Genomic DNA, 24,511 nt, shown 5'->3' with positions numbered 1-24,511 from the left:
TCTTCCCCCCCCCGCGATTTCCCGAGGCTCTTCCCCCCCCCGCGATTTCCCGAGGCTCTTCCCCCCCCCGCGATTTCCCGAGGCTCTCTCACCCGCGATTTCCCGAGGCTCTCCCCCACCCGCGATCTCACGAGGCTCTCCCCCACCCGCGATCTCACGAGGCTCTCCCCCACCCGCGATCTCACGAGGCTGTGTGCTGGCGTCACGGGGGCCGTGCGCATGCGTGCCGGCGTCAAGGCGGCTGCGCAACGGCCGTGCACATGCGTGGTTGCCGTTTAAAAAAAAAAGCCAGAGCGGGCTCTCGCGGGCGGGCGGCGCATGCGCGGTCAGTGCCAGCGGCGCGAGGCGGCCCGCGGGGAGTAGGCAGGGAAAGCCCGCGGGCTGGCAGCCGTTAGAGCGGGGAGTAGGCAGGGAAACCCCGCGGGCTGGCGGCCGTTAGAGCGGCTCACTTCGGGCCCCGACACCGTCAAACCTGAGAGGGGGAAGTAGAGAGGGAAGAGGAGAAGGAGAGAGAGGGAAGAGCAGAAGGAGAGAGAGGGAAGAGGAGAAGGAGAGAGAGAGAGGGAAGAGAGAGAGATAGAGAAATTTTTGGAGCTTCAGGCCTGCCTGCAGCGGGCCTGGAGACCAGCACCGAGTCCCCCCTGCGCGAGGGTGAGGAGGGGGGGGGGTTGCTAAACACAATATAAAACTGAAATAAATTGTTAATTAATTCCCTAACACATAATTCAAATATTTACCTTAGTTCCCTAACACACAAAGTGTGGGGGAAAAAATCGTGGAAAATCAAGATGGCGGCCACTCACCTCGGTTCAGAAGGATAAGGCCCGCCCACACACGCCCCGATTGGTCGACCAGTCAGGTCACCGAAGCGTTGGATTGGTCAATGGTCGAGTCACTCGACACTCAACTGTAGGAAGACCTCGACGTCACACGGTCGCTAATGAGATGCTAATGAGCGGAACGCTGAACGTTTTTGGGATACCGCGGGCGGGATTTTTGTCCGGCCGAAACGTAAATAGGCCGATGACCGGTCCGGAATCGCAAGCTTTCTTTTGAGGCAACGCGCGCGTCGGTACGCTCTGTAACTTCCAAACGCATCGAGGACAGACAGACAGACAGACAGACAGACAGAAGAGCCGCTTTATATATATAGATGTATGTTTTACCATTCTTCCATTGTATCTGGGACTTTTCAGTCTGTCACTTCAGTGCATTGGGCCACCTTACTGACTTTTAATGTGCATCATGGAATGAGAAAGAATAATATTTTTTCAGACTTAAGACAAAATTACATGTCATCATAGACTCCTATGATGAAAAGAGGCAATTTTGCTGGGATTTTCTGGAGGACAGTACATACTGTATCCTGTTACTCTGCATATATGTTCATTTTGGATCTGTAAGTTTTTAACTAGACCAACACCATGCACTGACCCAACAGTTCATCATTGTCTGTTCTTAGATTCAAAAAGGCAAACATCATGGAAGCATTGATGTCGGATTGTCAGTGATGTCAATCAAAAAGAAGGCGCGTCGAATAGACCTTGACACAGAAGAACATATCTATCATCTAAAGGTATGTAAACATAGAAAGTGAAGAAACCTATTTATCATCTAAAGGTATGTAAACATAGAAAATGAAGAAAGACTACCAACATGCACATTTAAAAAATATATATATTTATCGACACATTTTTGTGTATACAGGTAAAATCTCAGGAAGTGTTTGATGCTTGGGTAACAAAATTGCGCCATCATCGATTGTACCGTCAGAATGAAATTGTGAGATCACCCAGGGATGCCAGCTTTCATGTCTTCCCTACATCACCAAAAACTGATTCTTCACCAGCTCCAACTACCACTGTATTAGATGTAAAGGTGTGTAATTTTTAACTGTTATTTAGAGCATGTAACATTTAAGCTTGAATTTTCAAATGAAATGTGAAATAAAACAATTAGTTCAATTTAGATTTCATTTTGTAGATTGTAGATATATCTGTTATTGTGCATTTTCTTTTTACATTGAAACTAGCAAGATGTTGTTTTCCTTTTGTTCATGTAAGACAGAATGAATGCCAACATATAGACCTTAATCATGGTCTGTAAAAATCCAGATTACATTTTGTTGCACTTCTACTTGAGTGTATGGTTAAACGTTGTTGTCTTTTCATAGCATATTTTACATTATTTTTATTTTTAAGTTTCCCACACCATTAACTAACTCCCACCCCTAGGAGGATGATCTGTTCCCAGGTTTCTACCAATAAGACTTTGCAGCTGGTTGCAAGATAATACCTATGTGTAATTTGGATGGACTTGTATTTAATTTTAAAATTAACATTTTTCTTCTCTCCATGTGGAAATGTCTCTCTCTGCTCTGTGAATAAATACTTAAGATACTAGAAACAGTAAATGCGTACCCTTGTTTTACCAGTCTGTAGCATTTGTAATAAAAATAGGCCAGACCAACAGTCATCAGAGCTTTTGAAGAATAAATTGCACTGATAGGATTAATATTTATGCAGTGTCAGACAGACAGGAGAACATCCGGAGATAATAATCTTGTGCTTACAACTATACAGCCAGAATTGTCATGTAGTTTTCCTTAGGTACAAATTAATAGTGTAATAATGATTTTTTAAGTATTGTATCTATCTATAGAGCCATAACAGATTGTATTTAGTGTATTTATTACTGGAACGTTTCTAGGCCAGCTAGGATGGAAAAAAATCTGCTAGCAGACGGAGTCAATGCAAGTATACATGAGCCGTGTCGCATTTGAGTTTTGTTTAGCCTGGAATTTCATTATTTGGGTCTTTACAATCATCACACCTGTGACTTAATTTGGGTTTTTCCCCCTCCATTCCTACTCTCCTGGCTACTAGCTGGTGCATTGTTCCATAGGTGTCACTTGCCCTTTGGTATCTGGCCCAAGTATTGATGCGTGAGTCTTGACATTGAATGTCGACAGGTTATTTGAACACTCAGCCCGATCCTGTCCCCTCTCGACATCCACACTTGCACTTCCAGCATGATAAAAGCAGGAACTCTGGCCAGTTTCTTTTTTTGCTCCACTGCCATCTCAACTGAAATCTGCTAACTCAGCACAGACTGGGAATCAAACCTGTGAAGGTCCTGATCTGTTACTCACTGAATAAACTTGCTGAATAGAGGAGTCAATTATAAGTGATTAAACAATAATAGGTTATTATAAACATTAAAATCAAATGTCAGGTGTTTATTCCATCTCCTACTGGCATGTTAATTTATATAGAAACAACAAAATGCAGTTGTATGTGAAATGGCACTTAGCTATTTCATATTGATTTACACCAGCACAACTGTATTTGCTAAGTGAAATATTGAGTATAATATATATAATTGTAAAATTCACATTTGTCAATTACAATTGGTACTTGGACTTGTTGAGTCTAATTGTATTTCCAGAAGTTCTGTTGGAACTATTCGGAATTAACGTGTTAGGGCAATTTAACATTTTGAGTTTGCTCAGTCATGGGCCACAAGTGCCTCTTTTAACTTAGGTTCCAAGAGATAGTCTCCTCTTTAAACTTGTCAGTGTTGTGTGCTGTAAATCACAGCAGGTCTCATTTAACCCCTATCCTCCTAATAATTTGAAGGACCGGACCATATCTGTACCACTTTCCATGTCCCCTTTTGGAAATCTCAGAAAATGGGAGATTTAAAAAGCTTTTTCCATTTGGGGGAGAAAGGGAAAATCCGTGTCTGATACGGAAGCGGTCCCAGTGGGATAGTACTTAGGATATTCCATACTGCCCTGGTCAAAGGTTCAACTTCCATAGTGAGGGAAATTAATTGTTTGAGTCATTCTATTAAAATATAGTATCCTAATGACTGATGATGAAGTGGCTATAGCAGAGATGTTTGAAACACTGAAGGCCAAGCTACAAGTGTCTTGCAATATAGAAGCCCAGAAAGTTCACATTAATAGAACATAGAAGATAGGAACAGGAGTAGGCCATTCGGCCCCTCGAGCCTGTTCTGCCATTTAATGAGATCATGGCTGATCATCCAAATTCAGTACCCTGTCCCTCCTTTCTCCCCATATCCCTTGATCCCTTTAGCCTTAAGAAATATATCTAACTCTTTCTTGAATATATTTAATGAATTGGCCTCAACTGCCTTCTGTGGTAGAGAATTCCACAGGTTCACCACTCTCTGGATGAAGAAATTCCTCCTCATCTCCTAAATGGCTTACCCCTTATCCTTAGACTCTGACCCCTGGTTCTGGACTCCCCCGCCACGGGAACATCCTGCATCTAGTCTGTCTAGTCCTGTTAGAATTTTATAAGTTTCAATGAGATCCCCTCTCATTCTTCTAAACTCTAGCGAATACTTATCTTTGTAGTCCCTGTACAGCAGTGCTGTCTAACCCCTGTCCTGTCCTGAACTAGACCCTTTTGCTCCCAGTACAGATCCACATATAAGCAAGGTGAGCGCTGTTATAATGTAAAGCATTTTGGAGAATCCCATTGGCAGAATCTAACGATAATAGGTTATTTTAAACATTAACATCAACTGTCAGATGTTTATTCCATCTGCTACTGGCACATTAAGTGGGAGCACTGCAGGCACTCTGGCAAAGAGTAGTTCATTGGATAGTATACGCTATATTGTTGCCAGTTGCACAAAACTGCTTATAAGAATCTGTCATTCAGTAAAGGTTGTATGAACTAAATGGGTCAATTTACCAAATATTTGTAAGCGAGCTACTTGGAGAAGCTCTCACGTCATTGCTAATCATAATTAATTTGATTTGGGCTACAAAGGAGATATATTTGGGTAGATTTGAGTCATCTCTTTTCTTCAATCCTAACTGATTATCCATAGTATGTGGAGAACAAATGACGGCACTACTTGCTTTTAAGCACATTCATTGAAATACAGGTTATTCTCAACATAATTCCTTTCATTCTCCTGATATCAACTATATACAATACCACTAGGAAGCTGCTTAAGTGAGGGGCATTATGAAGAGTTTACCAAAGAAGACACTTTCTGTATAAATGTTACGACATAAAGTTGGGCGAGTAAATGATTAAAAATATCCTGATTATTATAGGTTATTATCCCCATATGTTCTGTAGAGAGTTACTTTTTAAATGAATTGAAATAATATAAACTTACAAGCAGTGAGTGAACATAGATTGGAAATAAATCAAGATAAGTAATACGGAAGAAAATGACCAATGCCAACAAAAATTACTAGAAAATTTTGTGTGTAGGGAAGTGAGGTTGGTATAAGTACGCAGTTAACAGAAGACAAAAAAGAGGCTTTTTTAAGGAAAGTAAAATGGAACAAGACCAGTTAATTTTTTTAAACGTGTAAGAAACTCAAATTTGAGAGCAGCAATGACATTGAACTAGGTATGAAGGAATTTGCATCTTTCCACAATCATCTGATCCGCTGCCTTTGGATCTAGTATTTTGCGGTTTTCCTCACTTTACTGCTCTATAAACTAAAAATTAAATTTTATTTTGTGCCTCATAGTATCTCTCTCTTTTTTATTAGCCTCAGCAGAACAGTTTCACATGGCAGCCCTCCATTCCATGCAGCACCAGTCTACCTGCTTCCTACAGCAACAGCCAAACCAAAGTTGCAGCATGGTTGTTGGAATCTGAGGAAATGAGCAAGTGTGCTAAAGGTAGTTTGCAAAACCTAGTTAAATAATAATCTATGTTCTTATATCGTTAATATTTTCATCTTTAGATACATCACTTGTCTTTCTGATTTGTGTAGATCTTGCACAGTGCCAATCAAGCCTAGTTGAACTCAGCAAACTTCTACAAAATCTGGAAATTCTACAAAGGACACAGTCAGCCCCAAATTTCACTGATATGCAGGTATAGCATAATATCAATATTGAAAGAAATGTGGATTTGGTGACACAAAGGCAATATGTGTGTATATATAACCTGACCGTTGAAAATTTAAGGAAACCTTGAAACTTGGAGAAGTTTCAGGGGACGAAGTGCTTCTTTCAATACTTCTTTAAAAACTTAATCTTTGCCTAAATTAGCACTGGTATTAAACTATTGACTGGCAGCTATATATTTCTGGTGTATTTGAAGTGCAGTCTTGCAGGCATTCCCATTAAAAATGTAAAAATGTTCCTGGTACTCAAATAGTTTAGCAATGTGTTCCTAATTTTTTTTTTTAGAAAGATCTGAACATTGACTGTTGTAAAATAACCTTAAAATGCCATTGCCCCCTACAGTTTCTGTGCTCTGCGTAGCCTCAATAGGTTTCAGATGGGTGAATTTGAAAACAATAAATCCAAATTTATCATCATCTCCTCAGATGCAAGTCAGCAAATAACCCTATATTAAAAGGTCAAGAATTTAGCCATAATTTTGCTGTTTATACTTGATTGCTTTAGTCAAAATGTACACGATTGCTTTCAATTAGCCAGCTACTGTGAACCAAATTGGCCAGTTTTACAAGGAAGGAGCTAAACTTGGAATGCTAAATATAGAGTAACGATATCATGTCAGCAATTAAAGGAGGAATTGAGGTGACGTCATGAATTACAAACGCAAAGCTTGAGCAGACTAGTAGTTATCAGGGTGCTGAAATTAGATTACAGCTTTCAAATCATTTCCTGATCTATATTATTTGTGTTTTCTTGGAAGGGGAAGGGGTGGTTCAGGTTTTGTGCAAGCAGCTGCTGTCGGTCCAGATATCGACTTCTCCGTACGTCCCGTGTCCTTGTGTGATGGGAATTAACAGCTTGTGACATCATTATTGCAGGTTTATTAAGACATAATTACAGCTGGTTACTAAAAGAAATTGAAATCCAGTAGATATTTGATTATTAATTTGTTTTCTTGTCATTTTGGTACATGATGCCAAACTGGTGTTATATATTTTCTCTAGAAAAATGTAGTTTCTAAATTGTCCTGGTCTCTGTGCGTGCTTGTTAGTAAATTTAACGGCCTGTTTGTCTTTGGCTTTAACCATTTGTATAATGTAGGCTAATTGCATAGATATTACAAAGAAAGACAAGCGTGTCACCAGAAGATGGAGAACAAAAAGTGTCAGCAAAGATGGAAAAATGCAGCTTCAGGTACTCAGTTCACCTTTATAATGCTGTCACTTGTTAGACTAGACTAGTTACAATGATGCCTTTTATTCTGCAGTCTTCATAGGCTGCCACTATTTTCCAGTAGTAATAAAGTAAATTTGTATTTTTTATCCCAAATAGCTATTTCAGGGTTTGTGAAATTGTGTTTATCCAAAGCTTCGATAGTGTATAAATCTAGCATACTACATAACTCAATTGTCAGCCAGTTGCAATACAAAATTAGGATTAGATGATGTATAACGACTAACTATAATGGCATGTCATATGGCTGCATTGCATTATGACAAGACTGCATGGGATCATTTTGACTTTGGCTGATAATGTAAAACGGGTGATATCAGACCAGCCGCCCAGGAAACATCTCTCCTGATTTTCATTCCCACTGACGGTCAAAATGACCCCCCATGACGAGCAATGAACCAAAACAAATCCATGGTGTGAAGTAACCTGAAGTGGGCCACTTTGAGTACATTCATAAATATCTGAATTATTCCCCTTTTTATGCAACAAAGGGCAAAAATGCTGCCATCAGACACATCCTGTATTAGTTTAGTGTGTGAAGAGCTATTTTCTGTGGTTAAACAGAAAACACCAAAATCTTTGTTTTCCATAATCCCCTTATACAATTTCTGACAGACTAGTGGGGAAGATGTCTGTTTCCAAGTTCTGATGATACATGTGCAAATGAGTAAGACAGTAGATTGAGAGCAGAGATTCAACTTTGTGAATAACTTAATTTATGGTCTCTGAAGCTCTCTTACAAACATGTACTTGCCTCTACAACATTATTCTATTATTATTCAAACCTAATGTTTATAACATCAACTGGCACAATTCTCACCAGACATCCGGCAGATTTATTCCTATCTTAAATCACAAAATAAATAAACGAATGGATCAAAAATGAGGAGAAAAAAAATCTCAATTTAAATGTATTAAATTAATAAGTCACCCAAAAAATTGTTTAATATTTCCAGCATAATTTCTAATTTTCATGGCTTAAAAGACCTTCTTTAGTCATTCGTTACAAATCATGCATTTCTCATGTAATAATTGGGCAGTTTTATTGTCACTGACAAAATTGTGTGCAACTTCCAAATGGAGCCCTGTACATTGAGACAGGTATGTTGATTATAGATAGCTATCATAGCTGGTGAATGTACTTTTAAACCTAATGAGCTTTTATGATACAAACTTTTCACTACTGAAAATAACCTCCCGACATATGCCTCAGAAGCATTGCCTTTGGAAGTCTTACCAGATTTCTTCCAGAGGGCAATAATAGGTGAAGAATTCCACGAATGAATATCTTTCCCAGGGCAGTATGATACTACCCTAGTATAGTATTGAAGAAGTAGAAGATAGGAGCAGGAGTAGGCCATTCGGCCCCTCGAGTCTGTTCCACCATTTAATGAGATCATGGCTGATCATAAAGTGTTGCATTGTTGAAGATGTCATATTTCAGATAAAATGTTAATTGAAATCCCACATGCCTGTTTAGGTGGACATAAAATATCTTATGGATTATGAATTTTGAAGAAGTGCAGGGAGTTCTCCCAGTGACCTGCCCAACATTTCTCCCTCAACCAATACCACGAAAACAAGTTAACTTGCTGTAGATCTCATTGCTGTTTGTGGGACTATGCACAGTCAATTGCCTATATAACGACAGTGTCTGCAACTCTACATGAATTTATTGGCCAAGTGCTTTAGGACATTCTGGGGACATGAAATGCACTATATAAATGCACATTTTACTTCCACTCACAGCAGCCACTGAGTGGAACCCAAACATGTATGGGCCATCCTTTTAGTGAAGGGGGTGGGAAGAGGTCGAGAGGAGATCCTGCCAGGACATTAATCTGCAGATGAAAGAATTGATTCCTTTAATCAGACTGTTGGCTAGTTTAATTGATTTATTTTCTGCCTTATCCCCCATATTAAGAGTTAGCTGGATACTTTTCCGAGGCAAGACCACAGTTGCCCACTATGAAGCTTCCTGCCAACCTAGGGCACCATGTGAAGAGGGCATAGTTGAGAAGGAAGATAATAATGTACAGGAAAATAATTTTCAAATCCATTTAATACTCATGTAGCAGTAGGCCTCAGTGTTGCTCCATAGCAAAGGTGGAGCCATTCCTTCAAATTCCTCATCAGACTGAGCCTATAACTTCCTTGTAGTTCCCTACAGACCATTGCTACAAAAGTATAGATTAGTGTAAGAACATTTTCAGGGGGATGCCTCTAAGAAAGGGTGGATATATAGAGATCAGTCCCTTGGTGAACATGTTCCAAGTGGACCTTACAGTTGTCCTCCAGGTCCTGTCCCAATACAGAAGACTAATACTTGAGAATCCAATATATTTATACATCGTAGATTGCAGGTTATCTGTGAAGGGGCTTATCCAGTTCAGTAATGTATATGTCACCAAGTACTTTAGGCAGGAATTGTTCATTTGAGGTCTACATAGTTGTGATCTGTACTTAATCTCATATTCCCTATCACTGCAAACATAATACAAATCTGTTTGTGGTTACCTGGTCTGAAAGCAGTGGCCATCTTCAGTGCCTAATGCAGTTATTCATGAGAACTTTTCAGTTGAATCGACTCGGACAGTTGTTACTTTGCAGACTTCTCATCCCATCTAGTGCAGACAGGATACCACTTCAGGATCTCCTCTGGTGCACTTAAGCATTCAATCTGTTACATGGAGTTTTCCTACAACTACCACCTCTTGCTACAATTGTACAGGGCCTTGGTGAGACCACACCTGGAGCACTGTGCACAGTTTTGGTCTCCTTATCTAAGGAAGGATATACTTGCCTTGGAGGCGGTGCAACAAAGGTTCACTAAATTGATACCTGGGATGGAGAGGGCTATCCTATGATGAGAGATTGTGTAGAATGGGCCTATACTCTCTGGAGTTTAGAAGAATCAGAGGTGATCTCGTTGAAACATATAAGATTCTGAAGGGGATTGACAGGTTAGATGCTGAGAGGTTGTTTCCCCTGGCTGGAGTCTCTAGAACTAGGGGGCATAGTCTCAAGATAAGGGGTAGGCCATTTAAGACCGAGATGAGGAATTTCTTCACTCGAGGGTTGTGAATCTTTGGAATTCTCTGCCCCAGAGGGCTGTGGATGCTGAGTCTTTGAGTATATTCAAGGCTGAGATAGATAGATCTTTCGACTCTAGGGGAATCGAGGGATATGGAGATCGGGTGGGAAAGTAGAGTTAAGGTCGATGATCTATTGAATGGCGGAGCAGGCTTGAGGGGTTGTGCAGCCTACTCCTGCTCCTATTTCTTATGTTCTTATGTTAGCTGGTAGCAGTGATAGATATCGGACTGGGGGCTTAACTTTGAGACAGATTAATACAGAGCAGGTGGAAAAAGGAGTGGTCCACAGAACACATTAATTGCTTTGAGTTACAAGTAGTAAAGCTGGTCTTGTAATGCTTTCAGTCATTAGTCCAAGGCAGGGTGGTGCACATTTGGGCAGCAGTAATGGCAGCTGTCCATTATATCAATGAGTAAAGAGGAACTCATTCTCAAGTGGTGTGCCAGGATAGAGTCTAGACATACATGCCAGTTTGCTTCCTTTGACTTCGCATCTAACGGAGATATATAACACAACACTAGATACTATCAATTATTTTACAATTCATTCACACCAATGGAAGATTCGCACAGAAATTCAATGAATGTGCATGGTATGGGTTGACTAGCGATGGATCTGTTTGCATCTCTAGCCATCCCTCATCTCCCATGTTTCTGCTTTGAGGCCAGTGGCACATTCCCTTTCCCATACACAGAAGTTTGTATGCTCCTCCTCCATTTCCCTGATTCCCAGGATGCTTCAGAAAGGATACTCAGAGCAGGCAAAAGCCACTGTTTATAAGCAAGATCAGCATCCCCTAGCCCTGCAGGCAGCATCTGCTGTCACAGCAAGATATCAGATACTGGCCTAGAAATTGAGTGGGCTTAGCGCCCATTTTGCGGCGCTAGAGGGCATTGCGCTGGACTTACAGCCGGTTTTGAAATTGACTAGGGCCCAACATCGGCGTTACACCGGTAGCGCTGTGCCGGCACCGATGACGTCATCGGTGTGCGCAGCGTCCCGGTTGCCGTGGTGACGGGCCCCAGCGCCGAAATTCAGTTGCGGCCGCCTCGCCCGTGGCAGCCGCAACTAAGACTCTGGCAACAGAGTCTTGCACGACTTTGCGCCGGCGCATAAAGGTGGAGCGGTGGCCGGCCGCTTTCCCGCCGGCCGCCTGCCCGCACCTCCCTCCCCGGACTCCCCCACCCCCCCCCCCCCCGCGGAACAGATGCTTCTCGGCTGCGAGCCCGGCACTTCCCCGAGGTGCCGGGCTCATTTTTGTGGCGATTTAACCGGCCAGCGGGCGGGTGCAGGCAGCTCCTCCTTAACTGAAGGAGGAGGCCTGCACTTCCCGAGCCTGCCGCACCGCATCGGGCGCCGCAATGCGGCGCGTAGCGCCAGTTTTCAGGCGCAAACAGCCTTCAGTAGCGCCGGCAGCCGTTTGGGCGCGGCGCTACTGAATTTTTGGCGCGCACAGCGCGACTTAGCACCGGCGCTAAATTTCCGGCGTTAAGCCCCGGCGCAGCGCAAACTCAATTTCTAGGCCACTATATCTGGAACAAGAGTGCTTCTGATAACAGCATGGTTGTTTAATGCAAACAACTGTTACAGCAAGGTCTCACACCATCAGCAGTTGATTCGTTCCAATAAAGCATCTACTAACAGGGCTTACAATACAACATGAAAAATATTTGTAGTGCCATCTCAGCTATGCAATATGTGGGCTACATTATACTTTATTTAGAACATATGTTTAAACTATCCCCACCAGAAACTCTCTACCCTTACCACTGATTACGTCCCCCACTGCAACCACTGTCTCAGGCTGAACCAGACTTCACAACCTCGGTGTCCGATTTGATCCTGAGCTGAGCTTCTGACTCATATCCTCTCCATCACAATGACCACCTACTTCTAGCTCTCTGCTGTCTCTACCGCAGCCCATCTGCTGCTAAAGCCCTCAGCCATGTCTTTGTAATCTCTCTGAGACTATTCCAAAGTTCTGACTGGCCTCCCCTCCTCCACCCACCATAAACTTTAGCTCATCCAAAACATATTCGTGTATCAGCAATTACGGAAAAATACAGATGGGTAGAGTTTTCGCTTTGGGCAAAACCGGCGATCTGGGCTCAAATTGCATCCATGTTGAGAAGTATTTGTTTTCTCTCGAGTTTCTGCTAAAACTCATTTGCGTATCGCCGAACGCAAAATCTGCCGTGAACCAGCACAATCGGGCAGTGTTTAAAAACGTAATTAAAAAAAAAAGTTTTGCTTTCAAAAATATTCCTTGAAATATTTACATAGATACATAGATACATAGAAGATAGGAGCAGGAGTAGGCCATTCGGCCCTTCGTGCCTGCTCCGCCATTCGATGAGATCATGGCTGATCCTTTAATTCAGTATCCCGTCCCCGCCTTCTCTCCGTAACCCTTAACCCCTTTTGCCCGTAGAAATATATCTAATTCCCTCTTAAATATATTTAATGCGCTGGCGTACACTGCCCTCTGTGGCAATGAGTTCCACAGGTTCACCACTCTCTGAGTGAAGAAATTCCCCCTCATCTCTGTCCTAAATGGTTTAGCCCTTATCCTTAAATTATGTCCTCTAGTTCGGTTCTCACCCGCCAAGGGAAACATTCCTTCTGCATCCAGTCTGTCTAGACCTGTCAGAATTTTATACACTTCTATGAGGTCCCCTCTCAATCTTCTAAACTCCAGTGTGTACATCCCTAAACTACATAGTCTCTCCTCATAGGCCATTTACAGACACCCAGCCCAGAGGTTCCAACTCATAAGCTGAATCCAGCCTGCTTCTGTGTTTAAACAGCCCACCGAGCAGCCCTCGAGACAAAACATTCTTGAGAAAACTTCTGGCAAGAACAGCAGAACTGATGGACTCACCAGAATAAAATAATTAGACCGCGACGTTCTCAGTGGGGAGAGCAAGGGACTGATGATGCACATCACTCTCCCAGCAGCTATGATCTATCTGTCCAGTTGGAACTTTTGAGTATCATGGATTCCTGAGTTAAATCATGACAAGGTGGAGATCAGCACTACCATACTGGGAGGTGTCTGTCAGACTGCTGTGCTTCGGCAAGAAAGCTGGGCAGTAGTATCTAAAATGTTAACTCTGTTTCTCTCTCCACAGATGCTGCCTGACCTGCTGAGTATTTTCCCGCATTCTGTTTTTATTTCAGATTTCCAGCATCTGCAGTATTTTGCTTTTCTTTTGGGCAGTCGTATCTGGTTGTTTTAGTTCCATAACCCAACAGACAGAACTTTAAGAATTGTTAAAATAAATATTTATATTTTAGACAGCTGCTTGTTTATATAAAAGAGAGCAAGAAAGAAGTAAAGTGGTTTGTAATACTTTGTAAGAAACGGGCATGAGCGCAACGGGGAAGTGGAAGAGGAGAGTGTGTGTGTTGGAAAGCAGAAAGAAAGATGGAAATGGGAAAATAGAGACAAAGGTAGAGAGTGAAGAAAGGAGAGAGGCAGGAGGTAAATTCACATTGCCCACTCCCAGGGGGGTTCATGTGTGCAAACAGCATTGTCTGGAAATAGAACTATATTGCTGTAATGCTGATTCTCTGCCCCATGCTCCACTCAACTGTAGCTCCCTATTGGGAGCACCAGACTGATGAATTAATCCTAGAGAGTCGAGTGAGAGAGCTAAGTCAAAGAAGATAGAGTCATAGAGTTATACTGCACCGAAAGAGGCCCTTCGGCCCATCGTGACCACGCCGGCCCTCAAGCTCCGTCTATTCTAATCCCACTTTCCAGCACTTGGTCCATAGCCTTGTATGCTATGGCGTTTCAAGTGCTCATCTAAATGCTTCTTGAATGTTGTGAGGGTTCCTGCCTCTACCACCCTGTCAGGCAGTGAGTTTCAGATTCCAACCACCCTCTGGGTGTGAAAAAGTTTTTCCTCAAATCCCCTCTAAACCTCCTGCCCCTTACCTTGAAACTATGCCCCCTGGTTATTGACTCCTCTACTAAGGGGAAAAGTTCCTTTCTATCTACCCTATCTATGCCCCTCATAATTTTGTACACCTCAATCATGTCCCCCCTCAGCCTTCTCTGCTCTAAGGGAAAAAAACCCCAGCCTGTCCAGTCTCCTCATAGCTGAATCGCTTCAGCCCAGGTAACATCCTGGCGACTCTCCTCTGCACCCTCTCCAATGCAATCACATCCTTTCTATAGTGTGGCGACCAGAACAGCACACAGTATTCCAGCTGTGGCCTAACTAGCGTTTTCTACAGCTCCATCATAACCTCCCTGCTATTGCCGTCATTAGCCGAGGCATAGAATATAAGTATCCCATATGCCTTTTAAACCACCTTATCTACCTGTCCTGCTGCCTTCAGGGATCTATGTATATGCACACCAAGGTCCCTCTGATCCTCTGCCCTTCCTAGGGTCCTACCATTCATTGTGTATTCCCTTGCCTTGTTAGTCCTCCCAAAATGCATCACCTCACACAGATGGCTGTGAGGAAATGGAGAGAAAGAGAGACCGAAGTGTAGGTTCAAGAAGGGAGGAAGTTGGAAGTTGCACTGCCTGACAACTCCCAAGAAGCACAAAATATATTGGAAGTGACATTTAGTCATGATTCTGTGAGACTCGGAAGTAATTTGCTCACTTGCTAACTGTGATAGATCTGGCCCACTGCTGCAAAAGATTGAACACATCTGTTTTTTTAGGCTATAAAGCGATATCTAAATATAATGGTTACAAAATCAATCAAATACACATTACAAGATTGTGGATACATTTTTATATTTATATTTCTGTCTTGTGGGTAAAATGATGCTGTACGCATTACTGAGTTAATTTGTTTACACTTGCAGGTCCCCTCCAGTGCTACTATGTCTCCACTTCGTTTGCACTCTTCAAACCCTAATTTATCCGCTGACATTGGAGAATATCCAATACCACCAAGTCCACTTGCAGACTCCCCTGATTCTACTGCGGATTATATTAAACTTCAAGAAGAGTTTTGTCATATTGCACAGAAAGGTATTTCAACTCTTGGAACTAGTTTATAAGCAATTTTGTAATTCCCCGTGGAATAAGATGGCCATCAACACACATGACCGAGCTCTGACAATTCATTGTGTTTAAGGTAAAATAAATATATTAGAATAATAATTGAATCCTTGACGGATTACTCTCTTTTATCTGCATTGCAGCATCTTGAATCTAAATGGAAAAGTGATGACTCTTTCTCAAGTTACCTAAATGAACACGATTGATGACGTGCTTTTACTGATGTTACCTAGTCAGATTATTGTATATTGGTGAGGCAGTTGTGTGGCTTGAAGTGATAAAAGACCAATTTCAGTCCAGTTTGGCTAATGTAAGAATATAACACTGATCTAGTCTGTGACAGTAATTAACTCAAACCCTATATATTTCTTGGTGGTACAATGTAGAATTTTCTGCCCTGCTAAGAAAAAAAGAGTGCATTAAAACAAATGAGCATTGTAATAAGATTCTGGTAATGTGATTTTTTTACTCCGCATCTTTTAATTTTACAAAATATTATTGGAAATGGATGGTAGGTAATGAAATGTAGGTTTTTGCCCTGCAAAAGAGAAGCTAAATACTTCATAGGATCCTTTAGATGTATATACACACCTAAATATTACTTACAATTCAAAGGCATACGGTTTCCTCCTCATTAAACAAAATTATATGTGTGTATATATATTCATTTATATAATGTGAAATCAAATATTCTTTCTTGCCATACATCAATAAAGATCAAAAGTAAAAATATGGAAAATACCACACCACTACCCCAGTGAGTACAGGCTAAACATAATAGTGAGATTTATTGCTAACATTCTGATACAGAAAAATGTAAACCTCTTGAGTGGTATAAAATGTATGTTAGATATTTCAATAATTGGCCTAAATTAAACTCTTTAAAATCTTACTACTTCAATTTGATCGTGTGGCTTTATTTAAAAAGGGATTTCCTCCACCTCTCTGGAAAGTGTTGTAAACCTTCTTAAAAATCTTGTTGGCCAGGATTAAAGTTTAAAAATTATAAGCAGGTATAACCCAACAATCATGTATTTTAACAATGTATCACAGAGCTAGTTTAAATTTTTATCAGTGTTGTTGCACAGGCTACCACTAGTTACCATTGAAAAGGATGAATACACAGATACCATGAAGCAATCACTGACAAAAGATGGCCATGCAGGCTGTCACTAATAATAAATTAGAGAACAGTTCAAGGTTAGGACTTCCAATTTAAGGTATTCTACCATTCATCAGGTGCTATGGACTATTGAATACATTTTTTTGAAAGCTGCCTCATTTGCATAACTTGTCAGTCTGGGAATATTTTCCCAGAATCCATTGCTAGAGCAACTGCAGTCAGCGCTCTGAAATCATAGATTATTGAAATCATATATTTCAATAATTGGCCTAAATTTCTTTCCTTAACTTATTATTAAGTACAGCAAATCCAGAAGAAAATGAAGGGAGGCAAGTTCTGTCAATGATAGCAAGTGTACTCATCCTCTTTTTGATGCCGAATGACAGAAGATGTACACATAGGCTGTCATTCATAGTCCCTAAGCATTATGCTCATTAGTATAGTCATTTCATTAGTGATGTCAACTCAAAACAGTAATACATTTACATAAAATATTTTTGTTAGCAGTTCTATTTAGAATTGCAAAAAAATAATTCAGTAGGTTGTAGTGCAAAGATTTGAAAACTGGTTTCTTTTTAGAGTTACAGATACTCTGAGCCAACCAGAATATTTCTCAATGAACTAGCTATATATATTCATTACTTTTCCGTGATTGTTTTAGTAGATCATGGATGATGGAGATCTAGATCGTTAAAAAATTGAAAACTAGAAGAATCTTTTGAGTAGAAGCATTGCTGTAATGTGGTAAAATATAACAAGATTACAGTATTTACATTTACTTCAAGGGATTTGCGAAGCAGAAAAGCTGTAAAAGACATTCACTTTTGAAAGGGTTAAATCCTAGGACTGATCTTGGCTATCCAAGATTTGCTGACAAGCCATTTTGAACAAAAATAAACCATGAATGTATCTGTTCCTGAACTGAAAAAATATAAGGTAAAGAAGTAATAGAAACAGGCCATTTAATTCAGATTTTGTCTGAGAAAATTCTTTGCAGTGAATTGATCTTTACTTTTGACTGACCTTTATTGGTATCCTCTGATAATTTTATGAAATCTTAGTTTTGCACTGCTCAAATTTGTATTTTTTAAACATGGCCTGTCTGTTCCAACTGGAACTATAGCTATGATACTCATAAACTATACAGCAGGTATTATTCAGCAGTTTTATTTTTCTTCAACCAATGGCCCTGCCTTGTATATTCTTCATGATAAGGAGTCACACTGGAATAGACCGATTCCATCGCAATGGCACTTTTTTCATCAAAAGTTATTTTATTGAAGGGCAATAATGGATTGATAAGCAATCAGCACAATAAAACTGAATGTTTATATCTTATTTATTGTAGTGTTTTTGCTGTTTTCTTTTCACAGTTCATTGTCTTTTAAAGTCTGCCTTCAACACAGTAGCAATAGAAAGGGAGAAGCTGAAGCAAATGCTCTTGGAGCAAGAACATTCTGGCCACAATGCCCAGATCTTCACCCTGAGGAGAACACTTTCCCAGGTACTGTATAGACAGCAGATTGTAGTTTGCCAGCTGTGATACATTCCAGAAAGTGATCAGCAGCTTTCAATCTGGGATACACATTGAGATTGTGTACAGACAACTTTACTGAATGTTATCCTTTCTGTTAAACTTGCTGCCATATTTGCGCCTCTGTAATCACGATCTCAACATGTGTGTGAGTCTTGCTCTGTGGTGAATGTGCAGTCCGGCTTGTGGCGACTGGAAAGAATGTTGATGTCCATCAGTTCGTAATATGAATTGGGATATTTGAGTAAGATTTATATAAAAATTGAATTTGACTTTGAAATGCAGGGATGGTTGTGTTTTTATTCATTTGATTAGGAAAAAGGGAGTGTCTTGGGTATTTTGAGATTCTGGAAGTGGTACCATGTTTTTGTATAAGAAAATTAATTTTAAAAGCACACACAATAGATGGTTGATATTTGTTCTGGGAAAGTGGTATTGATTGAAGTTAAACTTTTCAATGGGTGACCTCTTCCCGCAAATATTGATGCACTCTTGCGGACTCCTAAAACTTACAAAATATTGCAATCTTGCTCCTAGGTATGAGATATTTTATTCCCACTGTTATCTATCCATAGGAGTCTCAAATAACAGACCCATATTTTCCCAGGGACTTGCGCCATTAGGGAACCTTGAACGACGCAAAAGAAAGAGGAAATGACGGAGTAAGTGACGTACGCTATTAAATATATTGCTCCGTATTTTCCTGGGACTTTTGCGTTGCTCTTGCCGAAAACAGTTAGAAGGTATTTATCACAGCTCCGCCCCCCCCCCTAATTAAAATCAATGGCGATCGTAATCGTGAATGTGATCATGTACAATCACAAGTATTTATCTGAATTTTATACTTTAAAAATGTGTCTTTTAGGGACACTGCTCACTGTAGGATGAATTAGGATCTTGGGATAATAAAAAAAAAAACCATTGGCATTAAAGGATCATGTTCTTTTTGTCCTTCACCAGGATCAGCTCTTGGTATCTTCAATGCAGCCAATAGTTGGCTTCAAGTGGTGTGTTATTAATCATGACTTTTAGCTCCATTGTACGTAAAGGCCATGTTGCTATAATTCTTCATGACTGAGTTAAGATAGTGAAGCAAACACATATTTAGCCATTTGTCTAGGTATGTATCTTACACTGGACAACTGCTAAAGTCAGAGCTTGTTCTTATAATCATGTAGCTGTGAGTTTGTGGTTTAAAATGACAAAATAATTATAATGGTTAAAAGATACAGGTACTCGCTGGGAAAGTTAATTTGATCCTGCAGAACACAAATGTATTATACCCTTTCAGGTCTAAACTCAAAAGAATGTATTAACATGTTCGAGGGGGGATCTTCAAAAGCATGTTTTCTATTGCTGATGAATAACCCGTTAAACCTCACAGCATAGTCATTGATCAGGAATCGTCTGTGGAGTGATGGATAGTACAATGGCCATTGGTTGCACCACTTCTGATGTGCTGCTATACTTGCTGTGGCATAGTCTCATTAAAAATGCAGGTAAAGATGGAGTAAGCTATTAACGATGAGATCTGCATATTAGACTGTAAAATTTACCATGTATGTCTCGATCTTGCCGTTGCAGGAAAGTCTGATCCAACAACCATATCTATGTTTAAATAACAGTAATTGTTTAACATTCATAAAATCAAAATTTCTATTTGTGTTTCTATGGCTTGCTGTAAATTCAACAGGATTATTCCTATAATAATGAAAATGGCTAAAGTGGATCATGCATAATGCCAATGAAAGTGCCAAAATTGTAATACAGGTATTTAAGTTTACAGTTTTGAAAGCTTCAGACAGAAAATCCTTGACTGTTTTAGGTATGTGTATCCTCTGACGCTCAAGGTGCTGGATTCAGCCTAACAGGTGATTGCTGGAAGGGATTATTGCCAGGTGGCTGGAGGTTCCTTTTCAGAGACTGAGGAATATTCTTCAAGCCCAAACCATTGAATCTGATTATCTGAACCACAAAGACATCTTCAAATACTTCTCAAAATCCACCATCAGGTTTCTGTGCATTTCTCCCAGCCTCTAGTTACTGGACATCCTCCTTGTCCCTCAATACAGTCTTAGCGTATTTGAAGTGGGTCTGTCGATCATTCTTTTCTTCCTCATTTCACTTTAACTTAAAGAACATCCCAAGGTGCTTCACAAATAGGTGTAGGGAAACTGGAAACTGAGGTGTAAAGAGGAGTGTTTTGAGGAGGTTTTAAAATGTGTAGAGGTGGAGTTTAAGAACTGACTTCCAGAGAGTAGAACTGAGGCAGTTGAAGGCTCTGCTGCCAATTGGAGAAGGGACAGAAGGATGTAGAAAAGACTGGAATCAGAGGAATGGAGCATTCTGGAAGGGATTTGGGGCTGAAAGAGATTGCAGAGATGTGAGGTGACAAAGCCATAGAGGAACTTTTATAGAAGGATTTTGAAATTAATGCATTGGCGGACGGAGAGCCAGAGTAGATCGGAAAGACGGGTGATGGATGAGTGGGAGTTAGTGCAGGACAGGATATGTATGGCAGAGTTTTGGACAAGTTGGAGTTTATGGAGGATGTGAAAAGGGAGGCCAACAAGGAGAATGTTGAAGACTGGAGGTGATCAAGGCATTTATAATGGTTGCATTGACGGGGGGAGGGGTTGTGATAGGGTGGGAGGCAGAAGTAAGCGGTCTTGGTGATGGGTAGGATAGGGGTTTAAAGCACAGCTTGGGGCCAAACAAGTTGCCAAAGATGTGATTTAGCCTGTGTGTGGGCGGGGAGGGGATGGAAACACTGGCAAGTGAGTGGAATGTGTGGTGGATTTCAATCTTCCTGATGTTGAGTTGTAGGAAGTTGCGACTCATCCAGGATTTGGTATCCAGTAAATGGACTGACAGCACAGAGGCAATCGAGAGAATGAAAGAACAAACTTGACACCTTTCACAGCCTCAGGACATATCAATAGCTCTTTACACTGCAATACAAATTAATTGGTTGTAGTCACTATTCTTTTGTAGGCAAACCCGGCAGCCAGTTTGCGACAGCCAGATCCCACAAAGAGATGAATGAATTAATCAGTTTTTGTCAATGTTGGTTGAGGAATAAATGTTGGCCATGTCACCAGGAAAAATCCCCAGCTGCTTTTCCAACTGTACTGTGGGATCTTTTACATCCACATGAACGTTTTCTGAAGTTTGGTACACTTTTGAGATTCCTACAGTTTTAGTAATACGTTTTCAGATAGATTGATGATTGTTTTTAAAAATGAATCTCTAGCCAGTGGAACGTATTCGGTTGCCAGAAGCACCAACTTCATGAATACTTCCGTAAAGAAAGCAAATCATGCGAGTGAATAATATAGGGCGTACCAATTTATTGTCTACTGTGTGTCCTGCATCACCCATAGATGAAAGGAAAGCCTACAATGAAGAATATTCAGTAGTTGTATTTCCTTAGCAGTGATGCAACATCCAGTCGAACAGAATTTCACTGCTGCTCAATAAATTACAGATTAAATAGTCCAATTTATGATGTAGAATAAATACTTTTATGTCATCATTGTTTCTGCCCATAAGTGTGTGAGTTCTGACAAAAGGTCATCGACCTGAAACGTTAACTCTGTTTCTCTCTCCACAGATGCTGCCTGACCTGCTGAGTAATTTCCAGCATTTTCTGTTTTTATTTCAGATTTCCAGCATCTGCAGTATTATGCTTTTGTGTGTGAGAGGAATTTCTCTGGGGCTGGCATAAGGATAAATTCTTAGCAATGCATATTGCACCTTAAGAGAGAAAATAAAAAACCTAAAGCAGAAAATTATGGAAATACATTGCATGTCTGTCAGCATCTGGAAAAGATGTGATTTTGCGTTGATTGACCTTGTTAAGCCCGCCCTGCAGGCTTGCCGGCCAATTAAGAGGAAGCCAGTCAGATGGCATCATTTGATGACACGTCATCTGCCGGTTTTCTTAAAGGGACCACGCACAATTTTTCTTTGACAGCTCATTTCTCAGTGTTTGACAGCATTGAGGTACTGCAAACACTGGCAATCACTGTACAAAGGTGAGCTCTTGCACCCAGGTTCTCCAGTGACTCCCTCCATAGGCTAGAACAGCTGGCAGCTGCAGGCGAGGTTACAGAAGTGATCTGTCACTGGTGAGAGAAGTTCTCCCAGTGAGGTGGGACTAGACATCGTTTTCAAAACTTGTTACCTAAATAAATGTGTAAATGCAATAAAAATGATTTTCCCAACATTTTCTTACCTCTGAGACTCACCAGTGCACCATTGGATCCTTCACATCACTCCTGCAGCTGTCATCAATGCAGTAACATTACAGCAGACTCGCAACACGCTGTGGTGTCCGGATGTCTGGAAGCCCGAGGCAGAAGCGGAAAAATTAAAAAATAGCATGTTAACTACTCTCAACTACCTGTTAACAGGCAGGTAAGTGGATTTAATCCTCTTCCCGCAGCTAGTTGTCGGGTCCATATGTAAATCGGGACCTGACACTTGGGAAGATTGATTGGAGGCGGGTTGACGGCGTGATTGGACCCCGTCGTCAATCTGAACGATTTTACCCTTTGACCCACCTCCAAACCCGCCCTCTCAGTGCTGATAAAATCACGGCCATAGTGTTTTTGAGGAGGCTTTTGAAAGTGGACAGGGAGCGACGTAACAAAGATTTAGGAAAAGAATTCCAGAGTGCAGGAGTTTGCTGGCTGAAAGCACTGCCATGATGGAGCAGAAGGTGAGTTGGGCATGCAGAAGGCCAGGAGTTGGCAGAATGGAGAAATGAGCCTGGGAGTTTCAGCAGCAGTGGGGGTGGTAGGGAAGGAGGCAACCAATGTTGCAGAGGTGAAAGTATGAAATGTTGGTGATGAATTGGGTGTGGGGGATAGAGAATGGGCGGTATAGGGTGTGATGTTTCTGGCAGGAGCGGACAACGTGGCTTGGATATGGCCACTGTTAAATTGGAGAAAGTTACAACCCATTCACATATTAGTTGACAATCAGATGTAAAATATAGAAATGGCTGTTGAATCAAAGATGGTGACTGACAATTCGAGTATGTAGAGGGGGAATAGGTACAGACACCAGATGCCTATCCAATAGTGTACATCAACTGTAACATTTTGCAGATGTCACCATTAGTATGTGTTGTGTGATCTTCCTACAAAATGATCCTACTGATTTATTAAATATCTGGGGACATAGACATTACTTAAACCCCCCTTTCCCTTTGTTCCGTATTATAAATCCCCCTTCTTCGCCCAACCTCCTACCTCTATAACATGTTTTTTCAGCCCTAAATCCCAACCCACTCTCTCCATTATTTCAACTCTGGGCTTCTGTTCATTAATCCTTCAGCCCTCCCTCCTTTTCACCATTGATGGCAAAGCTTTCAATCATTGTGCTCTTTGCATTTGAATTCCCTCTACCTTCCTGCATCATTCCTCATTTTTCAAAAGCCCCCTCAAAACCTATTATTTCCACCACTCCTTCCAGTCGGTGATGTGTACAATTGCAAGATAAGAATTCATGTAACAACTGTGAAATAGTAGGTATTGTAGTTCCCATATTATGGATCAACCTCACAGTTCAGCAAAATGATACCAAATGAATGGATCAAATGGGGAAAAAGTGCAAAATCATTGGCCCATAATTTGTGGTCAGCGGCAAAGCAAAGGTGCTCGGCAACGGCCCTGAAGAAAGCTGCCCACAGTAATCTCGTGATCTCTGTGGTGAGAAGTTTGCCTTTTTCAACGTCCAACTGATTGCTGCGCTCTATCATGGGGCTTTCTAGTGCGATGCTGCTGTGACATCAACAAGCTGTCTAAGCAGCCAATCACATTGAAGAATTCTCAGACAGGAAACCAGGAAATGAGAAGCTGCTTTTATCCGGACTTTTAAAAATGTTAGAGAGCAAAATAAAGATTGGGACTGTCACATGGAGATGAGGTAGAAGTTGAAATTTTAAAAAAGTTTTATAAAAATTGCAATTTTTATCAAAACGGAGATATTTGTCACTCTACAAATATAAAAATTAGTTTTTCATGGCCAGAACATTTGTTTACCAGTCAATACGCTGTTAAAACCCCAGTTACACCTATTCCAACAAGGCTTATCATTTAATGGGGTATTAACAGCAATATTACCACGGAAAATCCCAAGTTTTCATCAGTTTCACTGATTTCACTGATTGCAGGCTATGGGGGTGTTCCACAGCACAGCCAGTGTCAGAGTGGTGAATGGCTGACCGCAACTTCAGGATTTCCGCGTTTAGATGCGCATGTGCTAAATCCTGAAGCTGTGGTCAGTTTCAGAGGGGTAATGACGGCGAACGCTGACAGTTCGCCATCATTACCCACTGCAAAATCCGGGCCATTATTTATTATAACTCTCGACAAACATACACCTTTATTTTGCAAATTAACATGTTTCTCCTCAAGTGACTTTGTGTTCCTAACTCTGTTACTTGTGAATATGTTTCCCTCAATTATAGGTAGCACTATAATTGGAGTACGGTAATTAATCCATGTGGGAATGTGCAATTGAGCTATAGGTAGGATGAAGGGATTAGCAGCACTCTCTGATGTCCGAGTGTC

General features: G+C 41.0%; 1 protein-coding gene across 7 annotated transcripts in view; it reads left to right on the top strand.

Annotated features, from left to right (window-relative positions):
- osbpl6 (oxysterol binding protein-like 6) overlaps positions 1-24,511 on the top strand; it is a 205,293-nt gene that overhangs the window by 122,854 nt on the left and 57,928 nt on the right. For 4 of the 7 annotated variants that reach the window (XM_085986068.1, XM_085986069.1, XM_085986070.1 and 1 more), the window contains exons 5-11: positions 1,463-1,576; positions 1,708-1,878; positions 5,552-5,684; positions 5,780-5,883; positions 7,014-7,106; positions 15,075-15,243; positions 17,770-17,900. In XM_085986068.1, coding sequence (XP_085842194.1) covers positions 1,463-1,576; positions 1,708-1,878; positions 5,552-5,684; positions 5,780-5,883; positions 7,014-7,106; positions 15,075-15,243; positions 17,770-17,900 — 915 coding nt within the window. The remainder of the gene's footprint in view (positions 1-1,462; positions 1,577-1,707; positions 1,879-5,551; positions 5,685-5,779; positions 5,884-7,013; positions 7,107-15,074; positions 15,244-17,769; positions 17,901-24,511) is intronic. The other 3 variants (XM_085986071.1, XM_085986074.1, XM_085986073.1) reach the window with 2 other exon arrangements.

This window comes from Somniosus microcephalus, chromosome 4 (assembly GCF_052327205.1).
Source record: "Somniosus microcephalus isolate GS21.2 chromosome 4, FLI_Smic_1.0, whole genome shotgun sequence".
Lineage (NCBI taxonomy): Eukaryota > Metazoa > Chordata > Chondrichthyes > Squaliformes > Somniosidae > Somniosus > Somniosus microcephalus.
This window is presented reverse-complemented; position numbering and strand designations above follow the sequence as displayed.